The sequence below is a fragment of the Bubalus kerabau genome, chromosome 7, assembly GCF_029407905.1.
Source record: "Bubalus kerabau isolate K-KA32 ecotype Philippines breed swamp buffalo chromosome 7, PCC_UOA_SB_1v2, whole genome shotgun sequence".
NCBI classification, from domain to species: domain Eukaryota; kingdom Metazoa; phylum Chordata; class Mammalia; order Artiodactyla; family Bovidae; genus Bubalus; species Bubalus kerabau.
In genome coordinates this window covers 97,806,709-97,830,446 of record NC_073630.1, presented here as the reverse complement: position 1 = coordinate 97,830,446, position 23,738 = coordinate 97,806,709, and the positions used below count along the sequence as shown (strand labels likewise).

The following is a 23,738-nucleotide window of genomic DNA, read 5'->3' as shown; positions in this document are numbered from 1 at the left end:
TCTGTAATCAAGTTATTTTGTTTAACTAAATACTTATTAACAGTGAAAAATGGTATCAGTTTTTAAAGAGTTTAAAAAATAAATTTTATATAATGCAAAAACTATGCTAAATATTCAAAAGTTACTTCAGAGTCTTATGTTTTTACCTTATCTTCATCACTGTAAGTATCAGTAATTATAATCCTTGAACAAACTGTATGATCATTTTGGTTGTGCAGATGCTAGGGCAAATGTACAAACACAAAATGTATTTTCTTACTTAAATCTAAAACTGGGAGATCCTTAGACCAGAGATCTAATCTTACTCATTTTTCTCCTTCGTTAGCTCATGCATAATAGATGCTTAAATGTCTGTGGTGTGAATGAAAGAACTGACTAGAAGTTGGCATCCAAAACTTTTAATAAGACGACAAATAATGAAAAACTCAAAGTCACTGATTATAAAGAATATGCAATCCATTTGGGATTTATTGCATTTAAAGAAAGCAGATTATTAAAACAGTAGGTATGATAAATACAGTAAGAAAATAACTTTAAATTTGAAACAAAACAAAGTGAATGAGGGATAGGATTCAGTCAATAAGAATAAGCAATGTAAAGGCAATATAGTACTAAAATCAGTTAGTGCTTAATTAGATATAGGAAGGAGGAAAAAAAAAGCAACTGATGCTATTTCATAACAGTTTCCCAGCTCTATCTGAGGATTGAAGTTAACTTTAGAAAGTATGGTCTTAACAATTAGAAATATAATAAAGATGAAAATCAGGTTTATTAAAAGTTAAAATTATTTGCTTAGTGGTACATAAAAGGCTTCAGAAAATTCAAGTTTAACAAAAAATGGAAGTGTAATCAAAGAAAGTGCACTTAAAGCTGTTTGCCAGCAATTAAAAAGTAGCCTATTATTATTACTATACTGCTTACTATTAGATGACTTTTCAATCACAAAAAGAGCATAGTCATAAAAACAATTCTCTTTCAAAAGTAGCACAATAAATTTTTAAATAAAAATAACCCCAAATGATGGCCCTTTGCATTTTCATCTGTCTACCTTATTCTTTTAGTGGCTTTTGTAAACCCTCACGAGGAGTGAATGTTCTTTTAGCAATGATTGTGGTTGCAATTCCATTCAAAATGTAAAAATTCACATTAACTCCACACTAGAGAGATGTGACATGTGCATGCAAGTGCGGGTTTATATATTTACCCTAATGTATAAACCCCACTGTGTATAAAAGTTTTCATATAAACTATCGTTATGTTATTCTCACAGTAGATCTGTCAGTTCATTCTCACAGTAGATCTGTCAGCTCAACACTGGACCTAAAATGATAAATGATAAGTAATTTTGCTTAAAAAAAAAAAATGTTTACCGCACAGTCTACACATATTAAAACAAATGTACCCAAACTCCTCAGAACCAGTGATAAGAATACATGTGTACCTTCTCTCAATGCTGATACGAAGTACCACAACCTAAAATAAGCTAAGCAGAGAGGAGGAAAGGGCTCTGCCTGCTGCACACCAGAGTAGAGGAGGGTTTCCCACCAGCAAGATGAGGACAGCAGTCTGTCCCTATCACATGACAAACGGGAGGATCCAAAGCTGCTTCTGTCTACGTTTCCAAATAATGGCATAACTGGGCCCCGAGTGTACACACACACACACACACACACACACAGGGCGGAGGTCACATCAGTGGAAGAATCACACTTTCCTGATGGAAATAAATATTCTAGTCAGTTTCACCCAGCCCACCACGTTTCCTCCTCCACCTAAAACATACATACCAAGCAACTTTTGTGTCCTAGCAGAATGTCTAACATTCCTCAGTGCCATAGAAGCTGGTCTTTTCAACACTTAACATTTTGCTGAAGTGGTAACATTAAAATAATTAAGCAAATGGTCCGCTTTTTAAAAGATAATTCAAAACCAAGAAGCATGATTAAAGCTGTTAGGACAGAAATAACTTTGGCCTCAGACTTTTGCTAGCTTTGTAATATGTCACTTCCCTTTGTGATGTTCAAGTATTACAGGTTTAGAGTTATGACGACTTTACATGCTAAAAAAGCACAGACGATAGCTGATTAATAGAGACATGATTTCTTTTCAGCATTCCTTCCTTACACAAGAACTGGACCATCCCATAATAGAGCCAAACCGAGTGCTGTGTGCCAAGTATGCATTAAGCTCTTTCACACATCTTGGGAGCTTTATTCTCATAAGGGAATTAGCCAGGCATCAACTGTGTGGAGTGACCTACAGTCTAACAGTAGTGGGAAAACATGATGGGAAACAGAAAGCGACCCTAATCCTATACTCCTTGGGAAAATTCCTCCACTTGAACACAAAGGAATCTCCCCATTCTATCCCATTGGGTCCCCTATAAGTACTAAATGTGTCATTGTGATATAACAAACATATGACTGTCAATATTTTAAACAATGTCAAAGTGTTTCTTTAGAATTTATCCAGCATTATAAGCCAAAGTGTCTGTCAGTGTCTAAATCATTTAAAATTATTCAGTGTATTGAAAACGAGTGTAAGCAAGGCCTTGGTATCTGACAGACTCTAGATAATTCATATTACATCCCAAGGGGACCACACTGATTCATCTGTACCCCTTCTAAATTATGAAACTCATGAGGTCTAGCAGAGACAAAGGCTAATAAGGACTAAAATAGTCAAAGAAGCATCTTGTATATACATCAACCAACAGATTTTCATTAACAGACTGTTTGATACAAACCTACTGTAGTTCATGAATTAACTATGTGTAATCATCAACTCTTCACTTTTAAAAGAAAGTATCACTTGAATCTACTTTGTAAAGTTTAAAAGAACATCTACTTGAGCATTTGCATTAGCAGTATTAATCAACCTGAGAATCAGAAAGAGAAAAAAAAAGGTGCAAACGTAACATTTGCCTTTGGCACAAGGACAAGTAAAACTGGTGCGGTTGGGCTCTAAGGTTTACGCAGTAATGACTCTCATGATTGATCTGTCTCTGATACACATCATTCACATATTGCTGTCCTGTTTGTCCACAAATCTGTATCTGATTTAAAACACAGAAGAGAGAAGCAAGAAAACATAGAGGGTTTAGTTACAGATACTTTGTTTCTTTCCAAGTTTAGAACTATGAAAACAGGCAAATAGCTCATCCCAGTTGGGGCACTATAATTGAGATTCTAATAAGGTTACTGATAAAATAGATTTTAATTGGGCTCAAAGCGTTAATTTAAAATACAGCAATCAAGGAGAGTGCAAGCTGATAGGAGTTTCTACCCTTTTCTGTAAATAGCTTTAATGGTTCTAGAAACTTCTAAATGTTCACTTGCAAGGCAGGGACAGTTAACTGTAACTTAAAATGGAGACACAGGAGAAACAGACTGTATTCACATTAATGATTTCTACCTTATTAAACAATTTCTATAAAATCTCAAGTTTCTAATTAGGATTTGTAATGTAAAAATCAAAAGGCAATTTGGTAGCTGGGTTCTTTTCACTAAAGTCACAATCAGCTAACTAGCAGAGTTGAGATGCTAGCCCCTCATCACCTTGACACCTTACAGCCACTTTCAGATCTCGGGTATTAGTGCAGAGGTACTTGCGGCAGGATGTGCAAGGCCTGCCTGTAAGGCTTTGTGGGATTCGCTCTTCTGTTCTCTTTATTAAAACTACTCCACCCTTCAGACCTAACTCCAACACTGCTGCTCACCAGACGACTTGGGGAATAGTTGGTGAAGGTGGTTATTTAATAAAGCACATTATTAAATGCAACATGATTTTACATTGTAAACGTCTCAGAAACTCAGGGTTTCAGCTACATATTTTTCCCTAGAATAATATTTCTCTATGAACCTTGTCCTCACTCCCAGTTTTTCCAATAATTGTTTTACTAGAGACATAATAAAAGTTTTGAGCTAGAAGCCATTCAAAATCAGAACATAAAGTGTTCCTGAAGTATCACTGAATGTTTTTTCCTCTCCTCTGTATCATTCCTTTTTTCTCTCCATTTTTCTACCCATCAACTAGCTATCTCTAGTTTTTGTTCTAGGCTTCTATGTAATAGTCCATATTAATGGCACTTTTTTTTTTTTTTTAATAGTTTTAGGCACAACAGTCAGTGACTTCTGGCTCCTCTTTGTGGAGAAAGGTGTAAGGACAAAAATCTCTGCACTGTCTGGATAACTTTCTCATTCTTTATGAGAAATGGATTTTTTTTTTTAACCTCATGGAAATTAGAAGAGATATTTAAAAAAAATCCACAAATGCAATTTGTGTATATACAAGTAACCTTAGTTTTAAATGCTCGATTCTGGAATGAGCCTGGGATGTGCGCACAAAAGTGACCTTCTGTTATAAAAGTAACGCCACAGCTCCCGGTCACTTTTCAGGGGCCACACGCATTCCCTAGATTTCTGTGCGGTCAGGTGGGGAGCTGAAACCCCAGGTTAGAACCTGCCACCTTCGCTTCCTTTGCGCCTGCGTGGAAAGACGTGGAGTCACTACCCTGTGCAGATACTTCCTTTTTCTATTTGGTTTATTTAAAAATCGCCTATTCTGATTGACCTGTAAGAATGAATGATATAAAGAGCTATACAAATAAATTTTCTTTCAAATTCATAAAACTATTCATACTTGTTTTTTTCTTTGAAACAGGAGTTAATACCAAGAGTCCGTCAGAAGTCCTCTACTGTTTAGAAGGAAACGGAGCAGCACCGAAGGGGTCTAATTCGACGGGCTGGGGCTGTTGGGGCTGATGGGAGGTGATGCTCTGCACCACGAGTTCTGTGAAGGGCACGGCACCAAAATCATCCATTTTCAACGCCTCTGCCCCGTGGAAGGAGCCGTGCAGTGAATTCGGCCGGGGCCTCCCGGGCAGGACCGGGTTGTGGTCGCTGCTCAGGCCCTGGTGCGGGGAGTGCCACGGCAGGTCCGGAGGGTGGAAGGGCTTGGCCCCGAAGGGGTCCAATAGACCCTCGTCGGCTTGCAGGACGTGCCCACGGTCCTTCCCATCTGTCAGGGCCACGCTGATGTTCTCCTTGGAGTCCGAGATGGTCAGGAACTCGTTGCTGCTCTGCGAGTCCCGGCGGCCCACCCTCCTGTGCCGGCGGGCCCGCTCAGGGGTGCGGAAGGCAGGCTTGGCTGGCTTCTTGGCGCCGGTCGGGGTGCCGTGGTGCCGCTTCCCATTGCTCTTGGCTGCATCCTGCTTGGTGCGCCTCTGCCGGGAGGACAGTTTCTGTAGGCTGCGCTGCTTGACTTTCTGCTGCGGACTCCCAGTTATCTCCTCGAAGGGCACCAGCCCGAAAAGGTCCTCGCTGCTGTCGCTTTTACTGGCAAATGGAGGGAAGGGCTGGAACGGCGTGGAGCCAAAGACATCCACGCTGGGGGGGCCAGCCGGCGCGGCGTGCGCATCGCGCGCCATCACCTTCTTGCTGAAGGGTGCCTTGGTGAAGACATCGAATTCCTCCGGTTCGAGCCCCGTGGCGGGAAGCCGGCTGTGCGGAGAGAGGTCCTTCTGCTCCCCCTGGCTGGGCAGCTGAGCCCGCGCTGCGAAGAAGGGGACAGCGCCAAAGACATCAAACTCGGGTCTGGGAGTCCCCGCTCCCACGTCCGAGGGCACCCGGGCAGGCGTGAGGAGTGCTGTGCTAGGACCCTGGACCGCTCCACCGCCGGCGTCCCTGTAGCCTGGGCTCGCGTCGCTGTACTTTGTTTTGGCCTGCTCGTAGTCCGAATCGGAGCTGTGCTTCTCCTCGTCTTCCTCATCTTCAGAATCCATGAGCAGAGGCCTGTGCCCCAGGTTTTCCGGTTCAGTGTCGTCATCATTAAAATCTCCTTGTTCTCCCTGGAGAACTTCCTCATCCTCCTGTTCTTCCTCCTCGCTGCTCTTCGGAGAAGGGGGATCGGACTCAAAATCACTCTCAGATTCGTCGTTCCCCTTTTGCACTTGAGCACGTATTAATGAATTCTCTGAGGTTTTCTTACCAGTCCGGTGGTCTTTAGAGACTGGACTTCCTTTTGTATTCTTGATAGGGTTTGCAGTGCCGTTTTCTTGATTCATGGAGGGATGTTCAATTTTCTTTTCAGGAGAACCTGCCAATTCAAACAAAAATTGTATCATCTCAATGCATCTCAAAAACCATTTGCAGTAAACATCATGTACTAATACAAAGGCCTTACAGATCGCTCGTATCAGTTCCCTTACAGGAAGACTTACTGGCACTTCTTCGTCATTAGGCTCCAGGGGGTGGGAGGGGGGCGGTGGGGTGATGCACTTGGCCCCTAGTTGATAGTTAGGTCCTTCAAGTGCAGACCGACTGACTCGTGTGTCTACCCTACACACCACCTACTCACCACCGGTGGTCACTGACAGCTGTCTTACTTACAGTACCCAGAACAGGACTCTGAATATGGTACACAAGCAAATTTTCTTCTCCCAGCTTCAAAATAAGATTATCCAGCCAATTGCCCTGCCCAGATCCCCCCATTCACCCCAACCTTATGCTTCTACTTCGACTCTGTTATAAAGTTTTCCTGTGGAGATCAACAAGCATGAATAGCTTATCTGCTTAGATATGTTTCACTGTACTATTTAAATTTGGCATTCTGGGATTTTATTGTGAACAAGTATCTTATGGGCTGGGTGAACATGAGCGCATCCCCATAGTCTGATCCAAGCTGAGTTACTGAACTGAGACCGTATTGAGGACATCTGCCTTCCCAAGAGGACCTACATCTTCCTTTAACTGTCATACCTGTACTAGTAGACCCTGTAGTAAAAGCACTCTACCTTAATGAAAATCGTAACTGTCAGTATGTTTACTGTATGGTAGGTGACAAAAATGCATCAAACATGGTGTTCTCCAATTTCACTGCATGTACATACATAGTAAAGATAGAGTGTGTTAGTTTATATGAAAATATATGGCCCTCCCAATACACGGGTGTACTGAATTGATTTTCCAGAAGCAAGAAACAATTTGCATTGATCCAATTACATATCCATTCATCCCTTCCCCTCTAACATCAGATATTTTCAAGACAATTAGCTAGGCTTGGAAGTACAGTCTTTAGTCATGAAGACTAAATACTTTATGATGGATGGGCTGTTACTCTCCCATGATTAAGTGGTGGTCCCCACGGCACAGGACACCTCTGCGTTATTTCCTTCTCTTTGAAAGTCCGCACTGTTGTCTTCCTACCTCTCTGACTATTCCCTCTTGTTCAAATTTGTTAGCAACTTCCCTTTTACAAACATCTCCTTAAACACAGATGCTCCGCAGGGTCCTAACCTTGACTGCCTTTCTCCCTCTGTATGTCCTGCCCTGGGTCTTAACTACTTGTATGTTAATCAACGTTTATACCATGATGACTGGATCTCTAACAGTTACCATATATACTCACCTACCCTAGTCACCTAATACATATACATATATATATATATATATATATATATATATTCTACCATTACTTTAAACTCAGTAATTTCAAGAGAGATCATCTTTTCTCTTAAAATGTGCTCCTCACCAGTTCCCTCTAAAGTAATGAATAATATCTCCATCTACCAAATTCTGCAAACTAGCAGAAATCTGGAAACCATCTTCCCCTTCCACCAGTGTTTTTATTTATTTATTTTTTTTTAAACTTGACATAATTGTATTAGTTTTGCCAAATATCAAAATGAATCTGCCACAGGTATACATGTGTTCCCCATCCTGAACCCTCCTCCCTCCTCCCAGTCCACCAGTGTTTTTAAAATCTCAAGGATCTGGTCCCTCTTCTCCTTCCACCAGCTGTGCATCCCACCCTCTCCTTATCTTCACTTAGCAACTCCTCAGGCTTTCAACTTGCCTCCAGTCCCGTATCCCTCAAAGCAGATCCTCTACACTGTCACCAGAATGACCTTGCCGAAGTACTCATCACGTGGCTACTGCTGAAAACCCTTCGGTGTCTCTCTAAAGTCTCCACCCGCAGCCCAACACAGAGGCCCTTCTCTACCTGGCTTCTGTCCTCTGACACCGTGAGCCTCAAACCCTGATGTCTCCCATGGGTATTCCTCATTATAGCCACACCGAAACTCTCCCTGCTCAAATTCAGGAACTGAATAGCTGTGGACAAGGGTTTTGGGGCTCTTGCTATCTAAACTGTTAAGGTTTACTCTCAAAAACCAAGGAAACGAATAGAGCTGGGGATCAAGGAGCACCATGCTACTTTAGCCTCTCACACGTAATACTGGCCCTCGGCGTAAACGCCCTTCTAGCACTCCACTCCCACCTGACTTGCCCAGTGTGCCTGGCTGTGTTCTAAAACCTAGCCCATGTCAGAGCCCTTTTGAGGAACCCCTCGAAAAACACCCATATTTGGTGGTCCTGATGAACTTCGTACAAGCCTTAATTGTAGCACCCACTTTAGACACAGGCCTATTTATCATTTACCTCATAGATCATTCCCTAATGCTGTGCTGAACCAATCAATATATGTTAAGCAAAACAAGTAACTACTGTAAGCTCACAGCTACAGACATACATCTAATACATTCAGGATACAATCAAGAAAGCTACATAGAAAAAGAAACTTCACGTTTAGAGTTCTTAGCTTCGAATCCAGTCACATTTTTTTGATTCAACAAAACATTCTGTAGGGTAGTTGGTTATTTAGTCACTAAGTCATGCCCCACTCTCTGCGACCCCATGGACCATAGGCTGCCAGGCTCCTCTCTGTCCATGGAATTTTCCGGGCAAAAATACTGAAGTGGGCTCCCATTTCCTTCTCCAGGGAATTTTCCTGACCCAGGGATCAAACCCACGTCTCCTGCATTGGCAGGGGGATTCTTGACCACTGAGCCACCAGGGAAGCCCTGTACTGTATGATATATACTGAGCATAACACTGGTGAATAAAATAAACTTGGTCCCTGCCTTCAAGAGTTTCAGAGTATAAAAAAACCTAAACTGTGACTAGCACTCTGAAATAATAGAGCAGAGGTGTTAAGTCGCGGGGCAGGGGGCAAGGGTGCATGAAGCTAGTCTGGACAGTTGCCCAAGGCCTAAGAAGATGGCAGTTAAGACAGTTATGTGAGAAGCCGGCCACACAAAGCGCAGGCAGAGAGGTGCTCCAAGTAACAGCTACATCATGTGTGAAGACCAAGTCAAGAAAGATGGTGGCTGGCATGTTTGAAGGACTGAAAATAGACCAGTGTGCTCAGGGCACAGTGAACAAGGGCGATACTGCTCAAGATGAGGAGGGAAAGAAAGGGAAAAGGACCAGATCATGAGGGTCCCTCTAAGGCCATGATAAGAAATCTGGGTTTTGTTCTAAATTCAGGGTGTAGTAGGGAACTGTCATGAATTATTTAAAGTGCAATGATCAGATTTAGATCTCAAAAAGATTAAGTGAATACCATATAGAAAAAAGACTGAAGCAGGTGGCTGCAAAAGTACCAATCAGGGAGAGGAAACTCATTTAAGTTAGAAGTTGGGTTTCCCTGATGGCTCAGACGGTAAAGAATCTGCCTGCAATGCAGGAGACCCAGGTTCAATCCCTTGGTCAGGAAGATCCTCTGGAGAAGGAAATGGCAACACACTCCGGTATTCTTGCCTAGGGAATTCCATGGACAGAGGAGCCTGGCAGGCTGCAGTCCATGATGTCATAAAGAGTCAGATGCAACTGAGCAACTAACACCAAGTTAGAAGTTATGGTGGCAGGGAAAACAGAAGTGGCAGAATTAGAGATTGGAGTGGAAAACTCTGGATGGATGGCAATGCCTTTAATACAGAAGAAAAGAGTCAAGAATACACTGGGAAGTAGAGGAGAATTTGGTCTGGACACAAAGTTTGAAGTATCTGTGAGACATCTGAGTGTGAGCAAAGTGTCTGTGGCTTGAGCACCATGATTAGTTTCTGGCTGGAGAAAATAGACTTGGGAGTCATCACTGTACAGAGAAAGGCACAAGTCTGAAGGAAATCGCTGATGAAGAGAGTACAAGAGGAAAAGGGATCCATCACTCAGGTATAAAACTTTTAGAAGTCAACAGAGGAACCTGCAATGCAAACAGGAAAGTGCCAGAGAGGAGGACCACAGCCAGGCGAGTGCCATGTCGCCTAAGCTGAGAGAGGAGAGTGTTCCCAGGGGAGGGAACTGACAACAACAGGGCTGGGTGATGCCAAGAGGCCCAATAAACTGAGGACGGAAATGGCCACTGGCTCTAGTCAGCTCACAAAGGTTGTTGACAGCCTTGAAGTGGGGAGTGGGGAGGAAACCTAGTGGGGCTGAGCAGTGATGGGGAGAGAAGATGCGGAGATTTCCATCACTTATACTTAAACACAAATATAATCTTCATGCATTATTCATCTGCCAGTTCCCTGAAACCAGCCAAGAGCTATATGCTGTATCTTTACATATTCATAATAAGCTTATCTTAAATCCTAACAGATTAAAATCAAGTCAAATGCGGATTCTCACTTGACTTCTCCATATAGCAGACTTCTGATATTAAAAAGAAAGCTTGCTTTTAGATTAGCCAGAGCATTTATTTCCATGAATTTTTATCTCAAAGCAAAAACGTAATGGCAAAGACTTGCAACCATCCCTCATTATCTTTAGTGAGATAGTCCCTCTAAGAGACATGCTAACATATTACTCCTCAGGCGACTTGCCCACCAGAGAGCCACAACACGCACCCCTCATTCCTGCTCACGGACACCTCCAGGAACAGTCCAATATCTTCCCTAAAGTGTCTTCTGTAGAATGCTATTCCCGTAAGAACCTAACAGTTCTGTGGTCTCAAGCAACTGAGTGTACATTTATAATGTAACCCCACCACCACCACCACCACTCATCTGGAAAATGCTCATCAAACCAAAGGTGCGGACATGTCATACACAAAAGAATGTGACTTAATGAAACCTAGTTTCCCAAATTTCCTTCACTACGAACACTTTTATTTACATGTTAACACCTATTAACCTTTATATACAATTCTGCACAAAGCACTCAGGGAAAATGCTGCTCTATTAATTCCCCTGGAAATTTTTCCATCTCTAGGGCACAGAGTTCTGTTCCTAGAAGTCTTCTGGAACATTTAACACAGGACAGAGGTCCTCCAACTGACCTTCTCTGCGTACTCTTACATTAACTCTAGTCTTCTAAATTGTTTCCTTTACCCAAATTGTCAACACTGCTTTCCAAAACACATTTGTCACCTTCTACTTCCTACTCTGCCTTTTGTCAGCTTCTCAATGGCACCCCACTCCAGTACTCTTGCCTGGAAAATCCCATGGGCAGAGGAGCCTGGTAGGCTGCAGTCCATGGGGTCGCTGAGAGTCGGACACGACTGAGCGACTTCACTTTGACTTTTCACTTTCATGCATTGGAGAAGGAAATGGCAACCCACTCCAGTGTTCTTGACTGGAGAATCCCAGGGACAGGGGAGCCTGGTGGGCTGCCGTGTATGGGGTCACACAGAGTTGGACACGACTGAAGTGACTTAGCAGCAGCAGAAAAGTTGTATTAATACAGACTGTGTATTTCTTTGTTGTAAAGCACTATACAGATCTACTTTTTAAACTGTCAGTATGGATATAAATTTATGGGGATTTCCACTTACCATTTTTAAAGCATCTTTACAGGTTTCGATATAGTCCATTAGTAATTCTGATAGAGATGTAATAAAATATTGTATAACATTTAACTATAAACCTATAGAATGAACCTCTAGGTTGTTTCTAGTTATTTTGGATTTTAAATAGAACTATGAAAGTGAAGTGAAAATGAAGTAGCTCAGTCGTGTCCAAACCAGGCTCCTCCGTCCATGGGATTCTCCAGGCAAGAATACTGGAGTGGGTTGCCATTTCCTTCTCCAGGGGATCTTCCCGACCCAAGGATTGAACCCAAGTCTCCTACATTTGCAGGCAGACACTTTAACCTCTGACCCACCAGGGAAGTGGGGGTGGGAAGCATGTTTTTACTAATAATTTCAATTTAGTGATTTACTGTTATTCCTTCCTTATACATGTTTAATACACAGCTAATAAAGTTAACCTAGTTACCAGGTTAACTGTTAACTACTAAGACCACAGCTAAATCCTCTGGTCTGTTCCCGAGGGAACACATATTATCGCATTACAAGAGAATAATACAGTAATAACAGGCTCTATTTATAGGACTATTGTAAAGAAAGGATTTAAAATAGTGCCTGACACAAAAGCACTAAAGTGTTTTAACTGCCATCTCCAGGACAAGGCCAAACTCAATAATCTCACGCATCATACTCCAACTTCCCACCTACTTTTCTGGACTCAATGGTTGAAGACAGACTTAAATGAGAGGGAAGAACAGGGAGAGGATACAAGAGGGTGCAATTCTCTGGATAATTCAAGAGTGACTCGGGTCCAAACAAATCACCAGGCAAACAAATGTATATTCACACACCACAAGGGTACGTTTTGGATCCTGGAAACATTATCTCTGGTTTTTAAATAGCTATAGTTAAGAGCACAATATAGGAAACTGAAAGGAATGCTTTCAAAAAGAACATGAAAAGACACATGGCAATGATCTATCCTGGCTTTATGGTTTCAGGTTACATTTCTGCAAAGTATGGGCAACTGGGGAAATTTCTGGTTGGTGTAGACAGACTGGTTTTATTTCTTTTATCGTCACCTCTTCACAAAACTAAAACAAGCAATCAAAAATATTTTCCAAATTCCTTTTCTCTCCCAAATGATCATAACCCACCCTGACCCTGCTGAAATGTTTCTCTGCTTCTTCATCCTTCCATTCCTTCATAACCTAGTGTGGCGACAAGAGCAGCAACAGGCCTCTCTGCCAGCATCCTAAGAGCAACGCAAATACTAAACACCATGAAGCCCAAAGTAAACACAAGTGGTCACTGCTCTGCACCACCCTTGCTAGGGAAAAGGTAAATTCCAAAGCTGCAAGTTTCAACCATCCCAGGTAAGGTTTTACTCTCTGTAACAACAACCATCTACTTAATTGTCCTCTCTTTGATGCAAAAACAATAAAAAAAAAACTGAGAAAGAAATGGAAATTAAAGGAGGGAGGGATAAATCAGAGATTGGAATCGACATATTCACACTACTATATATAAAATAACTAATAAAATCTTACTGTATAGCACAGGGAACTCTACTCAATACTCTGTAATGGTCTTTATAGGAAAAGAATCTAAAGAACAGTAGATGTATGTACATGTATAACGATTCACTTTGCTGTGCAGCAGAAAGTAACACAACATTGTAACTCAAATACACTCCAATAAAATTTTTTTTTAAATCATTTCAATATATTCTAAGACTTTTAGTCCTGTTCCACAGGCACAAAAGACTCAAAATAAGAATCACCAAGTTATAAAATTGGTTACCAACTGTACAATTTATAGTACTTTAAAATGTAACTTCACAGCTGAGTGCCATCAACTTTTTCAACCCATTTCTTTGCCTAAACATATTCCTGTAATTAAAAAAATTCAGATATTCCTACTGCTTGCTCTTGGTGCCAGATTGCTTTTTCCAAGTTGTTAGAGCAAATATTACACATTTGATTTGCTATAAAATTTAAATCAGGATTATTCTACTGCTTAAGTTAATTTCCCAAAAGGATAGCCTAAATATGTTGCTTTATAATTCAATATATCCCAAATCCTAATAATCCCTTTATTTACTGAGATTTGTATGATTAATGTAAAAATGGCTGGTTTTTAGGTAGGTAGAAGGGGAGTTACAGTATTTTTAATAACCACCGGGAACACGTATTTAAAGCATAAACAAATGTCTACAATGTGTTCAGTATCACATCTCAGTTACATTCTTCTTCATTAACTGATATCAGTAATACACCATAAAATGTCATATACTGACTAATTTTTATTTTGGGCTCTGAGTAGCACAGTCTTCTTTCCTTAAACTAAATATAGTAGATTTGCTGGCTTCCAGTCAAGGTACTTTTTTCTCTGCTTTGTGCCTTGAAACTACAAATTATAAAAATTTCAGCTTTTTGAGTAATCCTCATCTTTTGAGGTTGGGTTTGATTACTGGAACCATCTAAAATCTAATTGGAGCCAAATCCTGAAAAGAGGGTGCGTGACTAAGACAGACAACGCAGATACAGGTAAAGTATGAAGAACAGCAATGAGTCTATGAAGTCTAAATTCTCATGTGGCATATGAACTTGTCTCCTCGGGGAAATTCCATGTATTGGGGGAAAAAAAACCATGGAAGTCACCGAAGTATCAACAGAACCAGCGCCTACTGACACATAAATTCTCACTGCTTTATGGCTTAATTATGCACCTCTGTATGAAATGTCAAAACAGTAATTCAAAGCTAACGAAACGGCGCTTCAATTATTTAGTACTGTGCATAAAATAATAAGTATTTACTAAGTAAGTTAAATACCAAATTAACCATTTGGCAACTGCCCATATCAAAATATACAGCATACTCCCCTCCCTTCATCAAAGTGTCCTTTGATGCCTCGAGTTGTCATTTGGAGTCAGGTATGACTTATTGTTTCAGTTTCCTCATCTGTAAAGTAGGGACAGCAGTAGTGTCCGCCTCAGAGAACTGCAGCAGAGATTAAAGCGCGAGTACAGGTGAAGAGCTCGCGACAGTGCCGGCACACGGCAGGCGCTCAGCAGAGGCTGTCTTACTGTGCTGGCTTACACCATCATTTCATGAGTACGGAGTACCTACCACACACTGCTAATGGTCCTGAGAAACCAATCCAGAAGATAGCAACTAATACTGCCCTGAGTGCGAATGAAGTGCCGAGGGGGTTTCACACATTCTCTTAACTCCCCACCATTTAAGCTCCCACAATAACATTAGGGTGAAAATGCTCTGTAAGCTAGCTCTGCTACAATCTTTCCCCTTCAGCCTTATGAACCACGTCTTCAAAAATGTTCCCCTTGCTTTCTATGTCAGCTTACTGTCATGACTTCCTACCATTTTGAAGATACGCCACGTTACCAACCAATGCTCATTCCCTGGCTTTCTCGTCTCTCTTCTTCTTTCTTTCTTTTGGTGATCTTAATCCTGTTTCATAACTTCAACTATATGTTGAAAGCAAAACAACAAGAAGAGATTTTTAAAGACAAGTCCAATCTCTTTTAACACAAAAGTGATTTGAAATTAGAGAAAAGCTGAATGACCTGTCCAAGTTTAAGGCCGTTACTTCTCTGCTGATGACACTAGTCTAAAACTCTCTTCTGTAAATCCTATAAACTACCAGAGTATCATCACCAGCAAACATTCAGTACAGCTTAGAACCGACCCCTTTCAAAATATAACCACAGGCTTACCTTACGTTTCTTTTGTATCCCCCTTTACAAACCTATGCCTGAACATTTTTAAAAAAGAAACAAAAAACTAACAGAATGAGAATGATATTGCTTCTATTTCAGCAAACAGTGTTTGTTGAACACTATCATAAATATCTTAATCATACAGGGCTTCCCTGGTAGCTCAGCTGGTAAAGAATCTACCTGCAGTGCAGGAGACCCTGGTTTGATTCCTGGGTCAGGAAGATCCCCTGGAGAAGGGACAGCCTACCCACTCCAGTATTCTCGGGCTTCCCTGGTGGCTCAGATGCCAAAGAATCTGCCTGCAATGTGGGAGACCTGGGTTTGATCCCTGGGTTGGGAAGATCCCCTGGAGAAGAGAACGGTTACCCACTCCAGTATTCTGGCCTGGAGAATTCCATGGACTATATTGTCCATGGGTTCACAAGGAGTTGGACACAACTGAGCGACTTTCACTCACCATAGGGTTAAGTTCTAGAAATACTATAAGGCTTTATCAACAAATGAAAGCACATACAACTTTACAAAATCCATGGAAGACAGACATCCAAAGAATTCTCAACTTCCTCACATACGGAATGAGGAAATAAAGGCAATAATGGAACTTACCTGATAGAGCTAAACATTTATAAAATCCATCTTATCTAGTGAAAACTCAAATATTAGGGTATGTGATAGAAAGTTTATATTAGATTACCAAAGTACACTTCGATAGTGAATTCATTCAACAAGGTATTATACAGCATGCAAAGATATGATTAATTCCTGACTTCAAGGAACTTATCATTCATTTAAACAGTTGTGAAAGTGTGTTAGTTGCTCAGTTGAATCAGACTCTTTGCAACCCCATGGACCATAGCCTGCCAGGCTCTTCTGTCCATGGAATTTTCCAGGAAAGAATACTGGAGTGGGTTGCCATTCCCTTCTCCAGGGGATCTTCCTAACCCAGGGATTGAACCCAGGTCTCCCACATTGCAGGCAGATTCTTTACCATCTAAGCCAACAATTGTGAAAAACACATACTAATCTGATTCTAGTAATCTGGAAAATGACTGAACAAGGTAAAAACTATTGGAAGATTCTGGAAAACAAGCTTACCTAACCAAATGAATTTAAGAACATGAATTCATCTATTCCAAGCTTGAATTTTCATAAAAAGATATTTCTAGGTATTAAAATTTCAAAGACATCATGGTCTTTCAGTGTCCAAAAGAGGATTCCAAACTCAAAAGCTAAAATTTCTCAATTTTCATAGACTTTCATACAGTTTATTAGTATTTTTAAAACAAATACTTTGTATAAAGAATGAACTCCTGATTAATGCCACACTATATATACATATATATATGTGTGTGTGTGTATATATATATATATATATTTTTTTTTTTTTTTTTTTTAATTTCTTGACTGAGCCACATGACATGTGGGATCTTAGGTCCTCAACCAGGGATCAAACCCACACCCCTTGCATTGGAAGTTTGAAGTTTTAACCCACTGGACTGCTAGGAAAGTCCCAATGCCACACTATTTTAAATAAATATTGCAAATGTATTCCTAAATCACATAAATGAACCTTTACATAAAATGTGTCTTTAGTTTTATATATAAACTATATGAATAATTTTAAAAACTTAAAATATTTAGAATACGTCCAAAACATTGTGAGGAAAGGGGAATATTTGCATCTTACCATTCATGTTACCACTCTTTTAATCAGGTTTCCATCTTCGAGAGGACAGTTCTTTTACTTATAAAGCAGGTGGTACTTTTTAATCATGTAAGAAGCTTCCAGTTTCAAGAAAATTTTGATGTTCTTTTCCTTGCTATCGGATTATAGAGGATGAATGGCTTGAAACTGCTATTGTAATTACATGCCTTCTGTTGTCTCATCATTTAGGGTATAAAGGAGGGGCTGTAAGACTTGGAATTGGAAGCATACTGCCTGCCATCATTTCTCAGCAATTTACCCCACCAGACCCAAGGATTACTGGATTAGAAGGTTTTATCAAAATCTGTACAATTTCTCAGAACACGAGCCAAGCAACAAGGCCTGAGTGTAAGAAGAGAATCATACTAGAGGTGGGTAATATTTGCCAGCCAGATTAAAAATGCCATAGAACTGACATTTCTATTATGTTACTCCTCTTACTGTAGGTTTTTATTTAGAACAAGACACTCGACACTTGGGAAATCAAGATGGTGGAGAATTAGGACATGGAGTTCACTTCTTTCCACAATACATCAAAAACTCATCTACAAATGGAACAATTCACACAGAACAGAATATATACTGAACACTGGTTAAAAAAAAAAAGTCATGCAACAGTTTCATTTTGCTATTTTTACAGAACAGAGTTTAGCATCAGACAGAGCTGGATTATAAACTATCTGACCTTAGGCAAGTCACTTGCCCCCGCTTCACAGCCTCAGTTTCCACTGTGTATATACAGTAGGATTCAACAATAGTAACCACTGCTGACACTCTAGAAGAAAATTCTTGATCTTCAAGAATCAGTAGAATCTACAAGTTCTAATTAGAACCTGAAGGTAGGGAGCATTCCAAGGAAGTGCTCAAAATTAAAGACTGTGCTTGATTTCTTAAAAGTTGTTCATACTTACTCATTATAGAATAACTTCATAACTCATATTCATATGTGGAGAAATTAAGAGCATCAGCCATGAAATTAAAAGACGCTTGCTCCTTGGAAGAAAAGCTATGACAAAAAAGGACAGCATATTAAAAAGCAGAGACATTACTTTGCCAATAAAGGCCCGTCTAGTCAAAGCTATGGTTTTTCCAGTGGTCATGTATGGATGTGAGAGTTGGACCATAAAGAAGGCTGAGTGCTGAAGAATTGATGGTTTAGAACTGTGCTGTTGCAGCAGACTCTTGAGAGTCCCTTGGACTGCAAGGAGATCAAACCAGTCAGTCCTAAAGGAAATCAATCCTGACTATCCATTGGAATACTTTGGCCACCTGATGCCTTCGAAGATCTGACTCGTTAGAAAGACCCTGATGCTGGGAAAAGATTGAAGGTAGGAGGAGAAGGATATGACAGAGGATGAAATGGTTGGATGGCATCACTGACCAGATGGACATGAGTTTGAGCAAGCTCCAGGAGCTGATGATGGATAGGAAAGCCTGGCATGCTGCAGTCCATGGGGTCACAAAGTCAGACATGAATGAGTGACTGAACAACAACAATTTCAAGGAAAAAACTTAAAAAAAAAAAAAAAAGAATCACTAGACTCTAAAGGTATAAACAATACACCTCATCATGGCTTATATAATGATCCAGCATTTGGACTGACGATCTGTAATAATTTATGTTTCAGTAAGTATTTGCTATATACATGTGACCTTTCCCATCCTTAAATTCAATTTAACTTCATATTAGATAACAAGATCCAAGAGGTAGGTTAAGGTTAAGGAGAGTAAGGGAAGTTCACCAAACCTAATTAAAAATGAAATGCAACACAAGAAATCTAGAATTTCATTGACAGAACTGTTCAAACTCTGTATGTTTCAGAAGTTGAGGGTGTTTATTAAAATTAGATAGTCCAGGCTGTAACTCACAGAGTCACACATCCCATGTTAGTATACAAACTAACAACGATGTCTGAGGGAGAAGGAAAGCTGGGTGCATTTCAAGACCAGGAACAAATACCATGCTTTTAACAGATATGTATATGTGTATACTGTACTGAATACTGGTAGTGAATGCTTTAATAAAAATAGAAATGGCACTGTTAAAACTGTCCTTGGTGGAGGAGCAGCTTCATAACCTGGGTCTACACTTTATGAAAAGATTTCATTCAGTAGTTAATTATTATTATTGGAACTCTGTACTACTACTAGCTGGATAGCAGCTACAAAACTTAGTGAACACTAAGATTTTGGAATTCAGTAGTAAGTAGTAAAAATACTATTTAATAACACACCAATAACAACAGCCACAACAGCAACCAACACTGAGGATCTTTGTGTTTTCTATAAACATGCTCTCATTTAATCCTTTCAATAATCTCATCAAGTATCTAATATCATCCCCAATATAAGATAAAGAAACCCTCCAGGAAACACTCTTAGTTACTGTGTTGTGTTCTGGATAACCAAATCTGAAAGGCCTTAACACTGCCTTGGTGCATTATCAGAAATCCTGAACACCTATATCTTATTTTGGTTTTGTATTCACGTTTTTCTTTTGTTATTGCTCTCTCTTATATGAAATTTTCTAAATGGCTGTGATGAAGTCACATATGTAACTTGCCTGAGTGAGAAATAAACAAAACAGAACCAAAGAACATGGTCAACAATTACCTTGAATACATTAAAGAAAATCTTTACCTTCTGGTAAAGCGTGATTTCTTCTACTGCACTTCCTTTCTTTAAGATTAAACTCAGTTTTTCCACTATAATGTAAGCATACACACAAATCCATTTATGCCAAAGTGGGATCCTATTCCATCCTTGTATTTTCAACAGTGTTAACTAGGCAATTACTTTGAAAATATTATTACAAGTATTCTTAAATGGTGAATAGTAACAATATTTAAAGTCTGGATTGAAATCAAAGAAGGAATAAGAAGAAAAGAATAGGTAATTTGTTACAAGTTGTGACAAACAGAAAATCACGAATACTTTTAAAATGCAGCTACAAAAGAGCATGTATAAACTAGGAAAATGGGATTTTTAAGCAAAAGCAAAAGTATAAAAATGTCTTTAAAAGTATTTCAAGTATATGGGAGATAGTTTCATGCATGCAAACAGTATCCAATGATAAAGGTAGAAAGAAACAGTTAATATTCTACTACGCAAATCAGCATTTTTAGGTGTCAGCAAAAGGCACATATTAAATAACCCAGTGGAAAAAACATTAGGAAAACTAGGATAACTAGAGGCTAAAATAATTTTATGTTCTATTTTCTGTAACTAACATCTGATTTTGACTTCGACTTTATAATAAGGGTTTTTGCCTTTGTTACTACTGTTGTTCTTGTGTGTTCTTTTTAATGATAGTGATGATGTTCCATATGTAACTTGCCTGAGTGGGAAATGAAAGGAAGAGAACCAAAAGGATCCTCTGGAGGATGGTTATATGGAGCAGAAAGTGGCTCTACATTCTTATCTGAGGCTGCTCTTTCCTCGAGCCTGTCTGCAAAAATAAGATGAACAAAACAAAAAATAAAATAAAAACAAAATGATCTTCAAATTTTAAAAAAAGTGGCACACAGTACAAATAAAAGTGAAAATTAAACAAAGCAACAGCCTTCTTGAAAAATATGAGATTCAAAGTTCATTTGTTTAAGTATTAGGGGATAGTCCTGAGTTTAAATACGTATCTGTTTTACAAAGGCAAGTTTAACAATATAATTACAGTGCTAGATTTCACTAAATATAATTAACCTAACAAATAACTTAGGTTGACTTATTTAAACAACAGTTATCTTTTAATTTGTAACATATTAGGTCTGAAGTTAAACCCCGATTATTAAACAGAGACATATTTGGCAAACTTTCTCTAAAAATACACACAGAAAAAATACAAATAGTCATTTATTCATAAAAGAGAGAAATCATATTTTTCAATAGCAATAAAATGTAATTCACTGTATGTTAATTTGTGTTACTGTTCATTTCTCATATTACTTGGTTAAACCATCCTCATACATACAAATATATAGACATTTCTCTACTAAATTAAAAGGCCCAACAGAATTCATTTTTTCCATTCAATAAATAGTTGAGCATCTAGTATGTGCCAGGCACTGTTCTAGAGCATGGGCATACAACAGCAAACAAAAAGAAGACTCTTGCCCTCATGGAGATTACATGCTGGCATGGAAGAACGACTAATAAGAAAGAAACATGAGGAATACAGACTTAAAAACAAAACTAGAGAGAAATATGTAGAGCAAGATAAAAGGAAATAAGGGAGCAGGCACAGGTTGCACTAATAAATAGAGAGAATGGAGTGATGCTAACAGGTGCCTGGTGAGAAAAGATTCCCAGGAGGTGGAAGTGGATTCCTGGGGAAGAACAGCCAGGCAGAGAAAGTGCCAGAGCAGAGGCTCAAAGGTAGGAGAGTGAAGATTTAGTGTATCCTGATTCCCCAGTAGTGAATATTTTTTCCTGCCCTTAAACTCTGCACAACCCAGGCACTTTATCAGTTGACAACTTCTGGATTTCTATAAAATGTCTCTTTATCCTCTGATTCTTGATCATCAGATCCATTCTACCCTTACAGATATTTTAAGCATTCCCAGGACTATTCTTTTCATGTTTGAGGAATTCTGTGGGTAAACTGGCTTCTTCCCAGGCCAGGTGGCTCAGCAGTAAAGAATCGGCCTGCCAATGCAGGAGAAGCAGGAGACATGGATTCGATCCCTGGGTCGGGAAGATACCCTGGAGAAGCAAACAGCAATCCACTCTGGTATTCTTGCCTGGAAAATTCCATGGACAGAGGAGTCTGGTGGGCTACAGTCCACGGAGTTGCAGAGTCAGCCAGGACTAATCGTCCACACATATGCGCACACATGCACACACACACACAATGGGTAAACTATGCTGATTTCATGTGAGTTCTAAGGGATGGCAGGATGGGGAGGGAAAATCCAGATAGAATTAGACTTCTCTAAAAAGACTTGTAACTGCAGAGTGAGGTAAAAAGCCCCAAGTTAAAGCAGGAATCTCTTAGCACAGAGCTTCTCAAATTTAATGTGCATTCTAAACACCTGGGGAGTTGTTAAAATGCAGATCAGACTGGATGGTTCTGCAATGGATCTTGAGATTCTCAATTCAACAGGCTCCCAGATGCCAGGACACTGCTGGTCCAGGGAGTGCAGGTTTGAGAAGACAAGGCCCTAGAGTCTATGGTATCTTGAAAATACTTAATTATTGCTATGGATAACTGATCCTTGGAACATCTTTATGATATAATTTTCAGTTTTATGGCTAAAACTAAGTCTATTAATATTCACATGAAACTTCAGGTTGTTTAAATTTTTACTTAAAATTTTGAATGAAACACTAATATTTTAAGGCAACAAACCTGACAACTGATTTATGTACAAATAAAACTTTCAAAACTCAAGAGGTTATTTTCAAATCCAATATAGAAATGGAAAGCAATGACAATTCAATTTAGATGTTCTTTTTCAAAATAGTCATTGTATCCTTAATTCAGGAAATCAGTAACAAATGCTGTTTGTACTATGAAAAAATATAAAGGCTACCATGTAGGAATAATATTTTTTATATATGGGGTCCCCACAATTAAAAATGTGAAGATACTGTTCTGTACAAAGTTCATGTATCCAATTATTTCAAAACAGGAAGCAGAATAAACTCACTATCAAGTGAATCATGTTCTCATTGTTCCATAAAATAGGATAAATTTTTCCAAGAAGGATTTTTTTTTTAATCATTTAGATTTCTAAAGTTCACATGATAATCTGAATCCCAGGGCACAACTACGCATAAATAAAAACTAATGAAATGGTATGCAGAGTTAATTTTCAAATGCAGTCACCCCTAAAATGTATTTAAGCTCCATTTTCAAAGAACTTTTGTTTTCTTTTTCTGAATTGTTTTCTTTTCATTAGAGTAAAACTTAAGCTTGATTTGTAACTTACCTCTTCCTGCCTTCCCAAAATATTTGTGCTGAATGAAGACAGCATTTTTTCAAGAATTTTAATAGATACAGATGGCAAAAACAGACAATTTTAAAATTTTAGAATCAAATTATATTCCATAATATCATCAGAAAAATGAATATACTCTAAAAAGTTAATTCAACAGCTTATATGGATGGATAATGGCTTGAACAGCCAAAAGGTTAAAGACTAACATTTAAAAGTAGAGGCATCATCTGATACTTTGACACTGCTCTAGTATGCCTGAAAAGTTCTGTTATTCTGCCCGAAAAGAACAGCAATAGGTCTGAATCAGGTTAAAATGGTGAGAGTTAATGTTTTACCACAAACTACCTTTATATACTGATATTAATATCTACTTCATACTGTGGCTTCAGAGAAAAAAAATGCACATTCAGTAGAATATGCAAAAGAGCCAAAGACTTTAGTTTTTTCAACTCTTCCTTTTAGTTAGTTTGATGCAATTTTAAACAGAAATAAAGAATAAATCCATAAACAAGAAAATATCATCAACTGTTACTTTTAATTAATGTTGTAGAGCTACACGACTATTCAAAGGCAAGTTAAATTTTCCCAAAGCAAACACCCATATTCTAATTAGTGCTTAATGTATTAAAGATTATGACAATTAGATTTCTAAAGTTAACATATGAATCTGAATGTTTTGATACAAAATACCATGAAAAATACAAGTTTAAATTTAAAAAAAAATATTGAGACTAGCTTTATTAATAACGCTTAATTTCAATGTAATATTTTGG

General features: G+C 39.1%; 2 protein-coding genes across 5 annotated transcripts in view; one reads left to right on the top strand and one right to left on the bottom strand.

Moving 5' to 3' along the window:
- Nucleotides 1-4,803, top strand: part of PAQR3 (progestin and adipoQ receptor family member 3) — a 30,662-nt gene extending 25,859 nt beyond the window's left edge. For all 3 annotated transcript variants that reach the window (XR_008717222.1, XR_008717223.1, XM_055588887.1), the window contains one exon: nucleotides 4,663-4,803. The gene's annotated coding sequence lies outside the window, so the exon portion shown is untranslated. The remainder of the gene's footprint in view (nucleotides 1-4,662) is intronic.
- Nucleotides 383-23,738, bottom strand: part of BMP2K (BMP2 inducible kinase) — a 117,565-nt gene continuing 94,209 nt past the window's right edge. The window contains exons 15-16 of one of the 2 annotated variants that reach the window (XM_055588882.1): nucleotides 20,367-20,477; nucleotides 383-6,096 (exon numbers count right to left, since the gene is read on the bottom strand). In XM_055588882.1, coding sequence (XP_055444857.1) covers nucleotides 4,694-6,096; nucleotides 20,367-20,477 — 1,514 coding nt within the window. In that variant the 3' untranslated portion in view covers nucleotides 383-4,693. The remainder of the gene's footprint in view (nucleotides 6,097-20,366; nucleotides 20,478-23,738) is intronic. The other variant, XM_055588883.1, reaches the window with a different exon arrangement.